Genomic DNA, 17,308 nt, shown 5'->3' with positions numbered 1-17,308 from the left:
TACATGTATACAGAAAAAAAAAATTTGCTTACTGCTCACAATATATACAACAGAAGTAGCATGGTGGGATGTTTATACAAACATAGCCATACAAAAGAGCATTGTGTTTTTCTGATTGATTCTTGTATTCTGGTCTTTCAGAGTCTGCAGTGCTGAGTTATGATGGCAGCATGTTTCTGAAAGTCCTGATGCCTCATGCTGTGCACACTGAGGCTGAGGACGTGTCTCTGCACTTCATGTCTCAGAGGGCTTATGGTCTGCTCATGGCCACCACCTCCAAAGAGTCCGCCGACACCCTGCGTCTGGAGCTGGACGGGGGAAGAGTCAAGCTAACCGTCAACCTAGGTAACTTCTTTCCCTAGGCACTTGTTTCACCTGGTTATAGAACAACAGCCTAGACTGGGCTCCCTCCCAGAAAACATATTACTTTCATTCCTCCATATTTATCTCTTTTTGGCCCTCTTTTTTCTTTCTCTCTGTCTCTCTCTTTCTGCCTTTCTTTCTCAGTTTCCATTTATCACTTTCCTCTCACCTGTGCAGCCTTCAATGGCTACCGTTTCTGCAGCTTTGGAACAGACAGCCAGAGAGACCAGCCTGTTGTCCCCAAAAGGCGCACCATGAATCGTTATACTATGTCGTAAAATACAGAGTATGTGGGCAGTGCAGAGTGGAAGTGAAGTGGGGAGCGGAGTTGCTTGATTTTACCTGTAGCAGGAGTGTTTGTTTTGGTAAAGTTGGAGAGCTTGTGTTCTCTCTCACTCCAAGATCTCTTCAATTCAGCTCCATCATGAGCATAACATGCAAGTTAATGGCCCAAAATGCAATTTCATGCCAGCATGAATTCACCTGTGTTAAATAGTGTTAATATACTCAGGGTTATGGGAAAAAGTAATGGAAAACCTGGAAATATCAGAAATTAAAAAAACTGTGTCATGGAAATTAATAAAATGGTCCTAATAAAGTGCCCGACGTGGTCTTCTGCTGTTGTAGTACATCTGCCTCAAGGTTCGACGTGTTGTGCATTCTGAGATGCTATTCTGCTCTCTACAATTGTACAGCGTGGTTATCTTAGTTAACATAGCCTTTCTGTCAGCTCGAACCAATCTGGCCATTCTTTGTTGACCTCTCTTATCAACAAGGTGTTCGTAGAACTGCCGCTTACTGGATGTTGTAGTTTTTGGCACCATTCTGAGTAAACTCTAGAGACTGTTGCATGTAAAAATCCCAGGAGATCAGCAGTTACAGAAATACTCAAACCAGCCCGTCTGGCACCAACAATAATGCCATGGTCGAAATCACTGAGATCACATTTTTGAAAGCATTTTCAGAACAATTTTCAGAAGAACATCAGAACATTAACTGAAGTTTCTGACCCGTATCTGCATGATTTTTTGCATTGCACTGCTGCCACACGTTTGGCTGATTAGATAATCGCATGAATAAGTAGGTGTACAGGTGTTCCTAATAAAGTACTCAGTGAGTGTATATTTATATACACTTTATATGTATATGCTCTGCTCTTAAATATTTACTCACCTCGATATTGCTTTTGTGTTGAATAAAACTTGATCGCAAACTGTACTCGTGTCAGATTTGTGAGAAAATCATTCTTTTGAGTCTAACTCATCAAAAAGATTTACAAATCAATCTAAATGATTCAATAGCCAATTGATAAATTAAAGTGATTTTTAAAATTCCATTTCCAGTAATCAGAAATGACAGGGAAAATCATGGAAATGTACAGTGCATCTGGAAAGTATTCACAGCGCTTCACTTTTTCCACATTTTGTTATGTTACAGCCTTATTCCAAAATGGATTAAATTCATTATTTTCCTCAAAATTCTACAAACAATACCCCATAATGACAACGTGAAAGAAGTTTGTTTGAAATCTTTGCAAATGTATTATAAATAAAAAACGAAAAAAAATCACATGTACATAAGTATTCACAGCCTTTGCCATGACACTCAAAATTGAGCTCAGATGCATCCTGTTTCCACTGATCATCCTTGAGATGTTTCTACAACTTGATTGGAGTCCACCTGTGGTAAATTCAGTTGATTGGACATGATTTGGAAAGGCACACACCTGTCTATATTGTCCCACAAGTAACAGTGCATGTCAGAGCACAAACCAAGCCATGAAGTCCAAAGAATTGTCTGTAGACCTCCGAGACAGGATTGTACCGAGGCACAGATCTGGGAAAAATTTCTGCAGCATTGAAAGTCCCAATGAGCACAGTGTCCTCCATCATCCGTAAATGGAAGAAGTTTGGAACCACTAGGACTCTTCCTAGAGCTGGCCACCTGGCCAAACTGAGCAATCAGGGGAGAAGGGCCTTAGTCAGAGAGGTGACCAAGAACCCGATGGTCACTCTGACAGAGCTCCAGCATTTCTCTGTGGAGAGAGGAGAACCTTCCAGAAGAACAACCATCTCTGCAGCACTCCACCAATCAGGCCTGTATGGTAGAGTGGCCAGACGGAAGCCACTCCTCAGTAAAAGGCACATGACAGCCCGCCTGGAGTTTGCCAAAAGGCACCTGAAGGACTCCCAGACCATGAGAAACAAAGATTGAACTCTTTGGCCTGAATGGCAAGCGTCATGTATGGAGGAAACCAGGCACCGCTCATCACCTGGCCAATACCATCCCTACAGTGAAGCATGGTGGTGGCAGCATCATGCTGTGGGGATGTTTTTCAGCGGCAGGAACTGGGAGACTAGTCAGGATTGAGGGAAAGATGAGTGCAGCAATGTACAGAGACATCCTTGATGTCCAGAGCTCCAGAGCGCTCTGGACCTCAGACTGGGGTGAAGGTTCATCTTCCAACAGGACAATGACCCTAAGCACACAGCCAAGATAACAAAGGAGTGGCTCCGGGACAACTCTGTGAATGTCCTTGAGTGGCCCAGCCAGAGCCCAGACTTGAACCCGATTGAACATCTCTGGAGAGATCTGAAAATGGCTGTGCACCGACACTCCCCATCCAACCTGATGGAGCTTGAGAGGTCCTACAAAGAAGGATGGGAAAAACTGCCCAAAAATAGGTGTGCCAAACTTGTAGCATCATCCTCAAAAAGACTTGAGGCTGTAATTGGTGCCAAAGGTGCTTCAACAATGTATTGAGCAAAGGCTGTGAATCCTTATGTACATGTGATTTTTTTCGTTTTTTATTTTTAATAAATTTGCAAAGATTTCAAACAAACTTCTTTCACGTTGTCATTATGGGGTATTGTTTGTAGAATTTTGAGGAAAATAATGAATTTAATCCATTTTGGAATAAGGCTGTAACATAACAAGATGTGGAAAAAGTGAAGCGCTGTGAATACTTTCCGGATGCACTGTATTCGTCAAAAAGTCTTATGACACCAGGCTTATGTGCATTTCAAGCTGTAGAGAAACGATGAACACGTTTGACTTCACGTCAGCAGCAAAACCCCTCTGTGTTATGAGGAAAATAAAATCATAAAGTTATAAAAAAAAAAAAGAGAAAGAGAAAGAAATTAGCCAGGGTGAGAAAATCTATGACTGATTTTTGTGATTTTAATATTTCTTTGTGAATGAAAATATACAGTATATGGCAAATTGCAGTTTAGCTTTTTGCTTTGCCCTTTGTTTTTGTTTTATTTATTTATTTATTTTATTTTATTAGACGCTAAATCCATCAATGGCATTTTTTAATAAAAAAGCAGCTATAATGAGCAGATGTTTATTGTTCATTTGTTACAGCGTTACATTACAGCACAAAATAAATCCAATTCCAATCCAAAAAAAAAAAAAAGACTTTTCAGAAACTCTGTCCTGCAGACTATTAGCATTGAGAAAGTGATGCACTTATTAGATTATCATAAAGACAACAATCAAAAAATACAAATGTTTATTCAAGAATGAATGCAAGAAAATGGACAAAAAAATTGTTGTAGTGGAATTTAATAAGACGTATCAAGAAAATAGAGTTCCTTTCACATATTTAATTTAAAAATAGAGGTTGGTAGTACTGTATGTTTCTTTACTTTTCCATACGATTATTCTATTTAAAATGTCAAAGAATCAGATCATCATATTAATGCATCACCCTCGCAACTGTATGGAAATTGCAGAAACATGATTTCATGTCATACATCTTGTGCCCAGGTATTCATTATATTAAAAAACAAAAACATGATAAGAACAAGTGGAGCAGTAACTGGGAGCGAAACTTGAGTGAGGAGTGGGAAATGGAAAACCCAGAGTAAAGATGGAGCAGAGTGATTTCAGAATGCTTTGAGTGGGGAGAGGAAACTGCTGTCACTCCAATCGGCTCACATACTCTAGTACCATAGAACCAAATCCTAATGCTTCTAAGTCTGTCACTGTGCTCTCAGCTCAGGCTCCTGCTCTGACGACAGTCTGTGGCTGTTTGTACAGGAGATTATAGACAGTTCCAGTTCAGCAGAGAGTTGAGCCTGAGCTACTGAGCTAGTGTGACTGTGAGACAGGTCCCTGGCTGTCTGTGGTCACTCCTCTGTAGCGGTTGACAGCTTGAGAGCTCACCACAGCCAAGAGTGCTTACTCTAGTCAATCGAAGTAGTGGGATAAAAAAATAAAATAAAATAAATTCCTATTAAAGGTGCATTCAGTAATTTGTTGTGCAGTATTGAAATGGCAGTATTTTTGACATATACTGACACCTAGTGGTGTGGATGCAGTATCAGACAAACACAAAAGTTTTCAGTTACTAATTCCATTGTAAAAATTTATTTTTAAAAATATATTTATTTATTTTTCACAGTCAGTCATGATTCATTTGTTCAGTGAGTGAACGTTTCAAATTAAAGGGGGGTTACCTTGATTAAAAAAAAAAAAAAGTATAATTTGGCTGATCATGTGATATCAACATGGTGGTCCTTATGAGGCAGCCAGACTTTATTTCATTTTACAGATTTTATTTGGCTATTGATATGAATGTATTGATAAGTCTTCATCTTATGTGAGTGTACATGATTTTAAACATACTCTTCCAAAGTACATTTCTTTAGAGAGTAAAAACAAAATAAAATACTGAGTGCACATGTATGTACAAATAATAAGTAATACATTTTAAATAATATTACCCTAACAGCTTAAATGTTTCTCATCTTTCTCAATAAAAAAAAAAATATATAGTTTAGTATTTTATTTCAGTGATGGTGTACAGGTTTAATCCAGGCTGTGAGTTGCACACACCACATGCTGCGTAGAGACTTTATAAGTTGTAGCTCTTGGCTGATGGTGCAGACTGCCCTTACCTACAGCCATACCAGCACCACCCATATCCAGGAGGAAGACAAAGCACAGGCAAAAGCAAATGTTTTTTCATAGTCTCCATTTGTGTGATGGGTGTCTAACAAATCAGGTCTTGGCATTGAACATTCTCCATCAAGTCCTTTTAGAGGGGACAGACATATGTGCTGAGTCTTTTCCTGTAAATGTGGGTTGTGTGCTATTGTAGGGGGGCAGTTCTGACTCCCAGCTAGTCCCCGGATGATGTGCTCAATGCAAAAATATTTTTTTTGTCTGCAGATTGAACGTTGAAGGATGTGTATCTGTTTTTATGTTTCTTTTTGTTTGAATCTCACCATCTCACTCTCTTTCCCACCAGATTGTATCGGGATAGACTGTAACCTTAGTAAGTGATTCTTTTATCTGCAATGCTATTTCTGTCTCTCTCTCTATCCTTCTTTCTCATACACAGCTCCAAATTATCCAAAGTTTTTTTGCTCCTCCCTCGTAATCCTGTTTTCCTTCACCGTTAACCCAAATTTTCTTTTGAACATGTTCCCAGTTTGCATCTCTCTTTCTATCTCTCTCTATTTTCCCACCACCCCCCTCTCTCTCATACCCTCAATCTCAATCTCTTATTTCTGCAAAATGCATCAAGTTGCTGCAGTGTTTGAAATTAAGCATAACCATCCCGACAGTTTCCATTTCTAGCAACATATGTTCCGCACTGCTCATTAAATGCTCTAGACTGTTCCATGCCCCCATGGGACTCCGTTACATAAGGAAAATAGCATAACAGAGTATATAATAAAGAAGGAGTGTCATCTTTTGCCAAATCAGGCATGAGGATGAACAGTGCCTGTATTTGAGCAGTGTAACATCCATGCATTTGTGTTGGAAAACGGTGCAGTCTTCATTATGTTTCAGTGAAGTGTTTCTGAAGGTAAGTTAAATGAATAAGAATGTGGAGACAAAAGGACCAAAGGTGTGTGTGGGTGTTTGTGGTTGTATGTGTGTGTAAGATTGGATGTGTGTTTTCTCTGTTGCATGAGCGACAACCATGTATAAAAAAAATTAATAAAAATGAGGCCATGTGACTTTCAAAGATGGGAGGGTAACTACAGAACATCAAAGTAACATAATCTGATTACTTTCCAGTTACTTTTGGATTACCATAAGGCCACATATTCAAACTGAGACAAGATAAACACAGTATCAACTACAGTAGATCAATGTTTCTCAATTGGTTTTGGGTCACAACCCACAAGAACCACTGAACTAGATCTTTAATCTTTAAGAAGTACGTCTTCTGTACTACACCAAAACAATGTTACCAGTAAAATTACAGTTTTATCTTAGAGCAAATAATTACCACATTTTCACGAAATGAAAACTTTTTCAGTACTGACCATCGCAATGAGTTGGGTTGGAAACTGTTGGCAATAAATCTTGGTTGGAGCATGTTTGACTCAATCGCAATTTTTACTAAATGTAATAGTAATCTGAGTATGCATTTTTTGTAATGTAACGGAATACAGTTACCTTTTTTGTAAGCTGATTTCGTAACACTGTTACAAGTATATTGTTACTTTCCTAGCCTGATGACTTCATTCTCATTTTTCATTTGATGATTAAAGCTCTTTCCATTTGCTTGAGAAATGTTTGAATGCTGAATACAGTATTTACAGTTCAATTCACCCTTTAATGGTGAAATGGGTCTCTATAATACTTCAATAGTCATGAGGTAGTGGATGTGTTTTCTTCAGCACACACTTCCCCAAAAAGGCATGGAAATCTTTTGCTGAATGGAATTTTTTTTTAACATGTTCACAATTTTAACCTGTCATCTTACATTTTTCAGTCATCTGTGATAATGATTCAACAAATTTGGATTAGACCAATTCTTATAAAAAAAACAAATAAATATATATATATATATATATATATATATATATATATATATATATATATATATATATATATATATATATATATACACACACACACATATACTTGCAAATATTGTCTGTGCCATTTCATTAAAAAATATAAATATTAAATCAAATCAAATCAAATCACTTTATTGTCACACAGCCATATACACAAGTGCAATGGTGTGTGAAATTCTTGGGTGCAGTTCCGATCAATATAGCAGTCGTGACAGTGATGAGACATATACCAATTTACAATAACATCAAATTAACACAACACAATTTAAAGTCTAATATACACATAATTACACACAACAATATACAGTATACAATACGCACAATATAGATACACATTATTCAATAAAAATAAAAAAAAAGTATATATAGTAGTATATATAGAATGTACAGTAGGCTGTATTGTACTGTATTGACATTCAGGCTGTCGGTTGATAGTAAGTTGTTAAGACAGAATATGTATAATAATAATATAATTTATGACAATCCGGTGTGAGATATAGAGTAAGATTAATAAAGTGCAGTGCTGATGTATTTTGATCGTGGGAGATCAAGAGTTCAAAAGTCTGATTGCTTGGGGGAAGAAGCTATCATGGAGTCGGCTGGTGCGGGTCCTGATGCTGCGATATCGCCTGCCTGATGGTAGCAGTGAGAACAGCCCATGGCTCGGGTGGCTGGAGTCTCTGATGATCCTCCGAGCTTTTTTCACACACCACCTTGTATATATTTCCTGGAGGGAGGGAAGCTCACCTCTGATGATGTGTCTGGCAGTTCGCACCACCCTCTGCAGTGCTTTGTGGTTGTGGGCGGTGCTATTGCCGTACCAGGCGGAGATGCAGCCAGTTAGGATGCTCTCTACAGTGCAGGTGTAGAACCGTGTGAGGATGTGGCGGTTCATTCCAAACTTCCTCAGCCGTCTCAGGAAGAAGAGGCGCTGATGAGCCTTCTTCACAACGACTTCAGTGTGGATGGACCATGTGAGTTCCTCAGTGATGTGGACACCCAGGAACTTGAAGCTGCTGACTCTCTCCACTGGTGCTCCATTGATGGTGATTGGACTGTGTTTTCTGTCTTTTCTTCTGAAGTCCACCACAAGCTCCTTTGTCTTACTGATGTTGAGGGAGAGGTTGTGCTCCTGACACCAGTGTGTCAGAGTGTGCACCTCCTCTCTGTAGGCTGTTTCATCATTGTCAGTGATCAGACCTACCACCGTCATGTCATCAGCAAACTTAATGATGGCATTGGAGCTGTGTGTTGCCACATGTGTGTACAGGGAATACAAGAGTGGGCTGAGAACACAGCCCTGTGAGTCTCCAGTGTTGAGGGTCAGTGATGAGGAGATGTTGCTGCCTATTCTAACCACCTGGCGTCTGCTTGACAGGAAGTCCAGGATCCAACTGCACAGCGAGCTGTTTAAGCCCAGAGCCCGGAGTTTCTTATCTTTTAAAGAAATATTACTACTATGTTTTGACAGAAAGAAAAGGTGAATTAAAAAAATACAGCTCTATTATAAGGGTTCACAGCTGTGTCCCTACTTTTTGTCAGCACCGCATTCGAAGTGTGATTATTTTGTCAATACTTAGTTGTCAAAAGTGAATGCTAGATTTCTCAATATTGATAATAAATATTTAATATGTTATTTTTGTGGTACATATTTGTTTGCACATTGCTATTATTATATATGACATATTTTTGTGACACATTAATTTTTTTTTTTTTTTTTTTGTACATTCTTTTTTGTATTCTCACAGTATTGACCCATACTAAGTGATATAGGCAAGGATAGACCCCGCCTCCCCAGTACAATACAGAGGCATTATGTACTGCAGCACTGAGGAGCACTGAGCATTATACCAGCCTCACATACTCAGTGTACACCACCAGGTGGCAACAAACACCATCAGTTACAACATTTAATCTTGTCCCACCTAGTGTCAGGCATTCATTCTGCACAGCAAACCATTCAGGTGCTTCTTTTGAAGACTAATCTATAAATCACCCTAGTTTTGGGGATATGTGTCACTGCCTTGGTGTCAAATATTTTATAAACTATGGTAAACGGATTTGATGACATACATTTTTATGGTATGTGCAGTATTTAGGACCTGAGAAGCGATTCATCATGCATGATGCTCAGTATGATGAATCTCTGCTTGTTCATATGTGGATAAGTTTATTCATAATGAGCAGAGCATGATCATTTGATTTGTTAACCTGTGCAAGTGCTTCACAGTCCCCTCCACGCTCTCAATATTAACTCAATGGATATGTCAAACATATTCAGACTGATTGAAGTTTTAATGACAGTAAAATGTTAATTGACTTTTAAATAGACAGAAATGCTGGTAGTTAAAGTAAATTATACCCAGTTAGGGCCCTTTGCCATCTGTTGGAAGACTTTTTCTCCAGCTCACCATGATGTGCATTTTAAACAGTTTAGCACAGAGTTGTCATGAATATGAAGCAGATTTAGATGGTGTTACCAAGAGAAAAAAATTATGTTCTTGTTAAGTTAATGTTAGATTTTGATGCATTTTTTTTTTTTTTTTTTGTTCAATGCTAGAAGCAATTTATTTAAGATTGATATTGAAAGATCTCAGTTACACTACCGGTCAAAAGTTTTGAAACACTTGACTGAAATGTTTCTCATGATCTTAAAAATCTTTTGATCTGAAGGCGTATGCTTAAATGTTTGAAATGGGTTTTGTAGACAAAAATATAATTGTGCCCACATATAAATTTATTTCATTATAAAACTAAAATTTAATAAAAATAAAAAAAAAGTTTTTGAAATTGATGACTTGATGACCAAATAATAAAGAAAAGCAGCCAATAAGTGCCCAACATAGATGTGAACTCCTTCAATACTGTTTAAAAAGCATCCCAGGGTGATACCTCATGAAGTTGGTTGAGAAAATGTCAAGAGTACATGTCTGCAAATTCTAGGCAAAGGGTGACTACTTTGAAGATGCTAAAATATAACACAGTTTTGATTTATTTTGGATTTTGTTTAGTCACAACATAATTCCCATAGTTCCATTTATGTTATTCCATAGTTTTGACAACTTTACTATTATTCTAAAATGTGAAAACAATTATAATAAAGAAACTTTTGACCGGTAGTGTATATCAAAAAGCACTGTACTGTACACAGTATGCATGAATTCTATTATTATAATCCAACTAAACTAATCTAACTAAACTCAGTATTTTCATGCATGCACAAATATGCTGTATGTGCCAAGTTTGTTTGTACTCGACTGTAACTTTAATGCTGTTGCATTTTAAAGTGCAACATCAAATCAAAATGGATCCTTTTTACTTTCACAATACACATTAATTATTGTGAATGAAATATTGTGAATGATATATTATCAGAGAGATGTCAGATTACAGAAGTAGAACAGGTTGCGATTGCCATCATGTTGACTTTAATCTGAAATGCTGACTAATGCTAGGCCAAGATGAAGTGGTGTGTGCTAGATTTAAAAGCAGGGATGGGCAACGGTTTAGATTTAATTTACAGTCTGCCAAAAGGTGTAGGATGACAGCTCATCCCTCTCTGCCTGCTGCTCACATATTCTTTTTTTTTTTTTTTTTTCCCAGAGTTGAAAGAGCTAATTAGAGAGATGATTTGACACAGAGACACACCAGTGTAAAGAATGTCACATATACTTAGTCGTTAAGAATTTAAGATAAAGGTATGGTACATGTAGTGTAAATTTGAGCTGCCAACATATTGCCTTTTAATGCAAGATGTCTTGGGTGCAAGATGTGATGTAGAAGAGTAAATATTGGTGTGCTTTTATTAAATCATTTGTGGAATTTCTTTAAAAGTTTATGAGATATGAGTCAGGATAAGGTCTGTGTTATTGTTAATGAAAATTAAAACGAACATTAAATGAAAAAAAAATCATTAATTCAAATTGAAAAACACACTTAATTTGAATAACTTACAATATACAAAACTGTACTTGATGCTTTTCAACCTGCCTTTGCATGAAAATGACAATAGACAGCAATAACACAGTCCTAAAAAATGTAACAGTGTAAACATATTTTAATGATATATGTAAAATGTTAAAATAAAAGTTAAATATATTAAAAAACTAAAACACAAAGAAAAGAAAACTAAAACTAACAGTCATAGTTAATGTACGTTTTGATAGTTTGATATACACTCACAGGCCACTTTATTAGGTACACATGTTCATCTACTTATTCATGCGATTATCCAGTCCGCCAATCGTGTGGCAGTAGTGTAATGTATAAAATCATGCAGATATGGGTTAGGAGCTTCAGTTAATGTTCATATCAACCATCAGAATGGGGAAAAAATGTGATATCAGTGATTTAGACCATGGCATGATTGTTGGCTGGTTTGAGTATTTCTGTAACTGCTGATCTCCTGGGATTTTCACACACAGCAGTCTCTAGAGTGTATAGAGAATGGTGCAAAAAACAAAAAACATCCAGTGAGCGGCAGTTCTGTGGGCGAAAACAGCTGTTAATGACAGAGGTCAGAGGTGAATGGCCAGACTAGTCCAAGCTGACAGGAAGGTGACAGTAACCCAAATAAACACGCTTTACAACAGTGCTATGTAGAAAAGCATTTCTGAACACACAACACGTCGAACATTGAGGCAGATGGGCTACAGCAGCAGAAGACCCCTCCGGGTACCACTACTGTCAGCTTAGAACAGGAAACTGAGGCTGCACTGGGCACAGGCTCACCAAAACTGGACAGTAGACGATTGGAAAAACATCACCTAGTCTGATAAATCTGGATTTCTGCTGAGGTACACAAATGTTAGGCCCAGTGCAGCCTCAGTTTTCTGTTCCTGGCTGACAGAAGTGGAACCTAATGTGGTCTTCTGCTGTTGTATCTGTCTCAAGGTTCGATATGTTGTGCATTCTGAGATGCTATTCTGCTCACTACAATTGTACAGAGGGTTTATCTGAGTTACTGTAGAATTTCTGTCAGCTTGAACCAGTCTGGCCATTCTCTGTTTACATCTCTCATCAACAAGGCGGTTTCGTCCACAGAACTGCCGCTCACTGGATGTTTTTTGGTTTTCGCACCATTCTCTATACACTCTAGAGACTGTTGCATGTGAAAATCTCAGGAAATCAGTAGTTACAGAAATATTCAAACCAGCCTGTCTGGCACCAACAATCATGCCATGGTCTAAATCACTGAGATCAAATTTTTTGCCCATTCCGATGGTTGATGTGAACACTAACTGAAGCTCCAGACCCATATCTGCATGATTTTATACATTACACTGCTGCCACACGATTGGCTGATTAGATAATCGCATGAATAAGTAGATGTACAGGTGTACCTAATAAAGTGGGTGGTGAGTGTGTATATATATATATATATATATATATATATATATATATATATATATATATATACATACACTGGTGGCCAAAAGTTTGGAATAATGTACAGGTTTTGCTCTTATGGAAAGAAATTGGTACTTTTATTCACCGAAGTGGCATTCAACTGATCACAATATATAGTCAGGACATTAATAATGTGAAAAATTAATATTACAATTTGAAAAAAAAAAAATGTTCAGAACTTCTTAAACTACTTCAAAGAGTTCTCATCAAAAAATCCTCCACATGCAGCAATGACAGCTTTGCAGATCCTTGGCATTGTAGCTGGCAGTTTGTCCAGATACTCAGGTGACATTTCACCCCACACTTCCTGTATCACTTGCCATAGTGTATTGTTGGGCACTTCTCACACACCTTACAGTCTGGCTGATCCCACAAAAGCTCAATGGGATTAAGATCCATAACACTCTTTTCCAATTATCTGTTGTCCAATGTCTGTGTTTCTTTGCCCACTCTAACCTTTTCTTTTTGTTTTTTCTGTTTCAAAAGTGGCTTTTTCTTTGCAATTCTTCCCATAAGGCCTGCAACCCTGAGTCTTCGCTTTACTTTTGTACATGAAACTGGTGCTGAGCGGGTAGAATTCAATGAAGCTGTCAGCTCAGGACATGCAAGGTGTCTATTTCTCAAACTAGAGACTATGATGCACTTATCCTCTTATTTAGTTGTATCTGGGCCTTCCACATCTCTTTCTGTCCTTGTTAGAGCCAGTTGTCCTTTGTCTTTGAAGACTGTAGTGTACACCTTTGTATGAAATCTTATGCCATTTTTGCCAGTATTGCATATTGTGGCAACTCAAAAACAGACACAATGTTAAGCTTCATTTAATGAACCAAATAGTCTTCAACTGTGTTTGATATAATGGCAAGTGATTTTCTAGTTCCAAATTAGCATTTTTGCATGATTACTCAAGGATAAGGTGTTGGAGTGATGACTGCTGGAAATGGGGCCTGTCTAGATTAGATTAAAATGTACTTTTTTTCAAATAGTGATGGTGCTGTTTTTTACATCAGTAATGTCCTGACTATACTTTGTGATCAGTTGAGTGCCACTTTGGTGAATTAAAGAACCAATTTCCTTTCTAAACAGCAAAATCTGTACATTATTCCAAACTTTTGGCCCCCAGTGTATATATTGTTACAAACCACCCGGCTCAGGGCAGAGTAACATGAAGGGGAGTCCACATGTGGATAAGATTTAAACAAAAAAAATATTATTTATTTTAAAGTCAAAGAAACATAATTAAAATATGTAAAAAGAAAACGAAATGAAAAGGGAAAATAAATAAATAAATAAATCAGGGAAAACCAAGGCAAACAACTCAAGGTGCTGGTGAAGAGAGGCAAACACACTAGGGAGAAGGGCCTTTTTATGGGCTGCTCATTCCAGCTCTCATCTCTGGTAATTCAGGACACCTGCTCCTAAACTCCACTCTGGAAGAGGCAATGGCATCTGGTGGACAAAAAACAGTATCACCACCCAGGGCTGTAACAATATATATATATATATATATATATATATATATATATATATATATATATATATATATATATATATATATACCTATATAGAGAGAGTATAGAGTGTGTGTGTGTGTGTGTGTGTGTGTGTGTGTGTGTGTGTATGTTAGAAAATAAGTTTACAGTTTGAAAATTTGATTTGTACATGTGGGTGGCACTGAAATGGCCCAATTTTAATTTTTTTTTTAATTTTTTTGGACAAACCACACTCATCGGTTTTTCCTCAGTGTGCACATGCAGTGTGACATAATAACAGTCCACCACATTTAAATTGTACAGATTCATCTCCATGAATAATAAATACATTAACATTTATAATTCAAAATGTAGGAATGCTCCATGTTTATTGCAAACTGTTTTATTTTTAGTTTGAAAACCAACCAATCAAAACCCACAGTCAAAATGACCAGTCATAGTGAAAACAATAATAATTATAATAATAAAATCTTAAAAAATATATATATATATATAAAATAAAAACTAAATTAAAAATTCCAAACAATAATATCTCTGGATCAGGGAGTATTATCTAAAAGCTGAATGTGGTCAGAAGGCCAAATGACTGCAGCAGACCCCAGTAATACAAAACCCCCACAAATAGGCTGACACGGTTCCCTAGAAAGCCTGTTGACTCCAGCAGAGCCAATTAGGTTAGCAACAGCACAGTCAGAGGGGCTTTGAACCGGCATGTCAGGCAGTAGCCACTCTGCATGATGAAGAGTAAGGCAGCTGCCTTGGCCTGACCCATTCCTCACACACCCCAGGCGCCTCTGAGCACGCGCCAAAAGAGACTGTAGCGGACTGGCAGTAGCCTGTCAATTCAGCATAATCGATAAATGTTTACTGCACGTGATAGGTTTTGTGTCAGCGTTAGGACACTTGAGGTCTGTGAGGGATTTGCTGTTGTATGTGTCACTTTAAACCGGTGTACAGAGGCACAGTGTGGTTTTGCTACTCTTGAGCCTATAAGATGATTATGCATATACCCAGGGACAATTCAATTTCCATTCGGTTCAGTTTAAGTATAATGTGTTTGTCTCACACAAATGCCCAGGCATCAACAGTCACTTTCTGTTATAATGAGCAGAACTGCTGGAGAGGCGGCTTAAATTGTTTGCCTTACTGTATGTGCCCATTGAAACATATTTTTAAGACACTAAATCAATGAGGTTTGTATCTGGAAGTGACTCATGTTTAAAGTAGTTAAAACGTAATTACTATGTGTTTTTATAGTTTAGAGAACAGCATAATAGTTATACTGTCTGCTGCAAATGAATAATAGCATTTTTTTTTTTTTTTTACAATCACGGATTGTGCTTTCGGCCTGACTTGTTAAAATCCATATAAAACAACAAGGAATTTACAGGGATAGTTCACACATAAATTCTGTTATCAATTCCTCACCTTCATGTTGTTCCAAACCTGCATGACTTTCTTCCGTGGAGCACAAAAGGAGATGTTAGACAGAAGGATAGTCTCAGTCACAATTCACTTTCATTGTATTGAAAACAGATGCAATGAAAGTGAATGGTGACTGAGACTAATATACTGCTTAACAACTTGTATGTTCCATGGAAGAAAGAAAGTCATACGAGTTCGGAACAACATAAGGATCCCTAAATGATGACAGTATTTTCATTTTGGGGGGGATCTAGGAAGAAGTGCTGTTGTGTTTAACTGTATGGTGAATGGTGAATACTCATGCATGTAAGCATGCTGTTAGTGATGGCAATATTCCTCATAATATCTATCTGACCTGTCAAATATCCACCTGAATGTCATCACTGACTATGTGAGTTGCAAAAGGTGTACAAATAAGAGATTTGAAGGGTGTCCTTCATAATGCATTAATCTACAGTACATGAAAGGGGGCTACATTTACTTTGAAGCCCGTAATGTTTTTATAAAGCCTTATAATACATATTGTGATCCATTATATTTTTTTCAGAAACAATTGTAAATATTGTTAGAATGCATTATGATACTAACCGATCCATGGGTACACCTTCTAATGCATTATAAAAAATTCTAATATTCTAATGCATTATAAAAAATATAAATATATATTTTTTATGATGTGCTTTACTTCATTATATTGTTTAAAGGGTTTAACATTAAATGTGTTAGTTTTATTTAAGCAATATTACACAAGCAAGAGTGGAGTGCTGTTATACTAAATATTAGCTCTCTTGTAGTGCTGCTTGTCCAGTCAAATAAAAGAACTAGAACTGAAGCAAGAAGTGTTTTTGTATGCCTGTTTTGTGTGGGTGTGGTTGTGTGCAAATGCACTGTATGTGTGAAAGTTTGCATGTGTATGTAGGCTAACAAGTGTCTGAACACTGTACGCATGTGTGGATTATCGTGAAAAATGTCTGAGTGTGTAGATATGTTTTGTCAGTGTCTGTAGTTGTGTTTGTGTGAGGCAGAGCAGAAGTCCTGAGAGGTAGAATGTGCTGTATTGATAAGACAGGAAGCTTGCAGCAGTGTGTGACTTTGGCTCTCTCTTCGCAGGTAAAGGACCGGAGACTCTGTTTGCAGGGCATAAGCTGAATGACAATGAGTGGCACTCTGTGAAGGTGGTGCGCCGTGGGAAGAGCCTGCAGCTCTCTGTCGACAATGTGACCGTGGAGGGTGAGGAAGACCTCACACACATGCTATATATACTGTATATGGACACACACTGTAACACTGGGTCCTAACCTGGCGTGACGCGATGAAGTAACAATGTAAATGTAAAGACCGAAACATACTCTACGCAAGCATAATTTAGTGCATTGTAGTGTTCCAAAATGTGTCATACCCCAATTAATAACATTCTTAACATTCCGCCATAATGGACAAAAGGATGAACTTTCCGCTTCTCTGGTGAGGTTTCTCTTTCAAGTCAACTACTGTCTTGGCAGAGCAAAAGTTTGTTGAAAATATTCACGGAGAAAATAAGGAAAAGTTAATATATTAAAAGCAATGGCACAGACAGTCTGCATTTGTATAACCTGAGGCTTGAAGGCCTATAAAGACATCTTTAGGGGTCTTAACTCCTGAAGAAAAGCACACTATAGCGCGCATGCACGCACAGTCAAATGTAGTATACTTTGAAAGGCTGAGTTCGACTGTATGCATATGCTAAGCGGTCAAATCAAAACCGAAGGATAATTCTGGCTTGAGGCCCACACCTCAAGCTTAAAGCCTGGCCCG

General features: G+C 37.7%; 1 protein-coding gene across 5 annotated transcripts in view; it reads left to right on the top strand.

Moving 5' to 3' along the window:
* LOC127428483 (neurexin-2-like) overlaps window positions 1–17,308 on the top strand; it is a 574,215-nt gene that overhangs the window by 238,472 nt on the left and 318,435 nt on the right. For 4 of the 5 annotated variants that reach the window (XM_051676894.1, XM_051676891.1, XM_051676892.1 and 1 more), the window contains exons 9-11: window positions 142–345; window positions 5,621–5,647; window positions 16,625–16,744. In XM_051676894.1, coding sequence (XP_051532854.1) covers window positions 142–345; window positions 5,621–5,647; window positions 16,625–16,744 — 351 coding nt within the window. The remainder of the gene's footprint in view (window positions 1–141; window positions 346–5,620; window positions 5,648–16,624; window positions 16,745–17,308) is intronic. The other variant, XM_051676890.1, reaches the window with a different exon arrangement.

Source organism: Myxocyprinus asiaticus, chromosome 38 (assembly GCF_019703515.2).
Source record: "Myxocyprinus asiaticus isolate MX2 ecotype Aquarium Trade chromosome 38, UBuf_Myxa_2, whole genome shotgun sequence".
Taxonomy (NCBI): domain Eukaryota; kingdom Metazoa; phylum Chordata; class Actinopteri; order Cypriniformes; family Catostomidae; genus Myxocyprinus; species Myxocyprinus asiaticus.
Note: the sequence above shows the minus strand (reverse complement) of the source record. Positions and strands in the feature narration are given on the sequence as shown.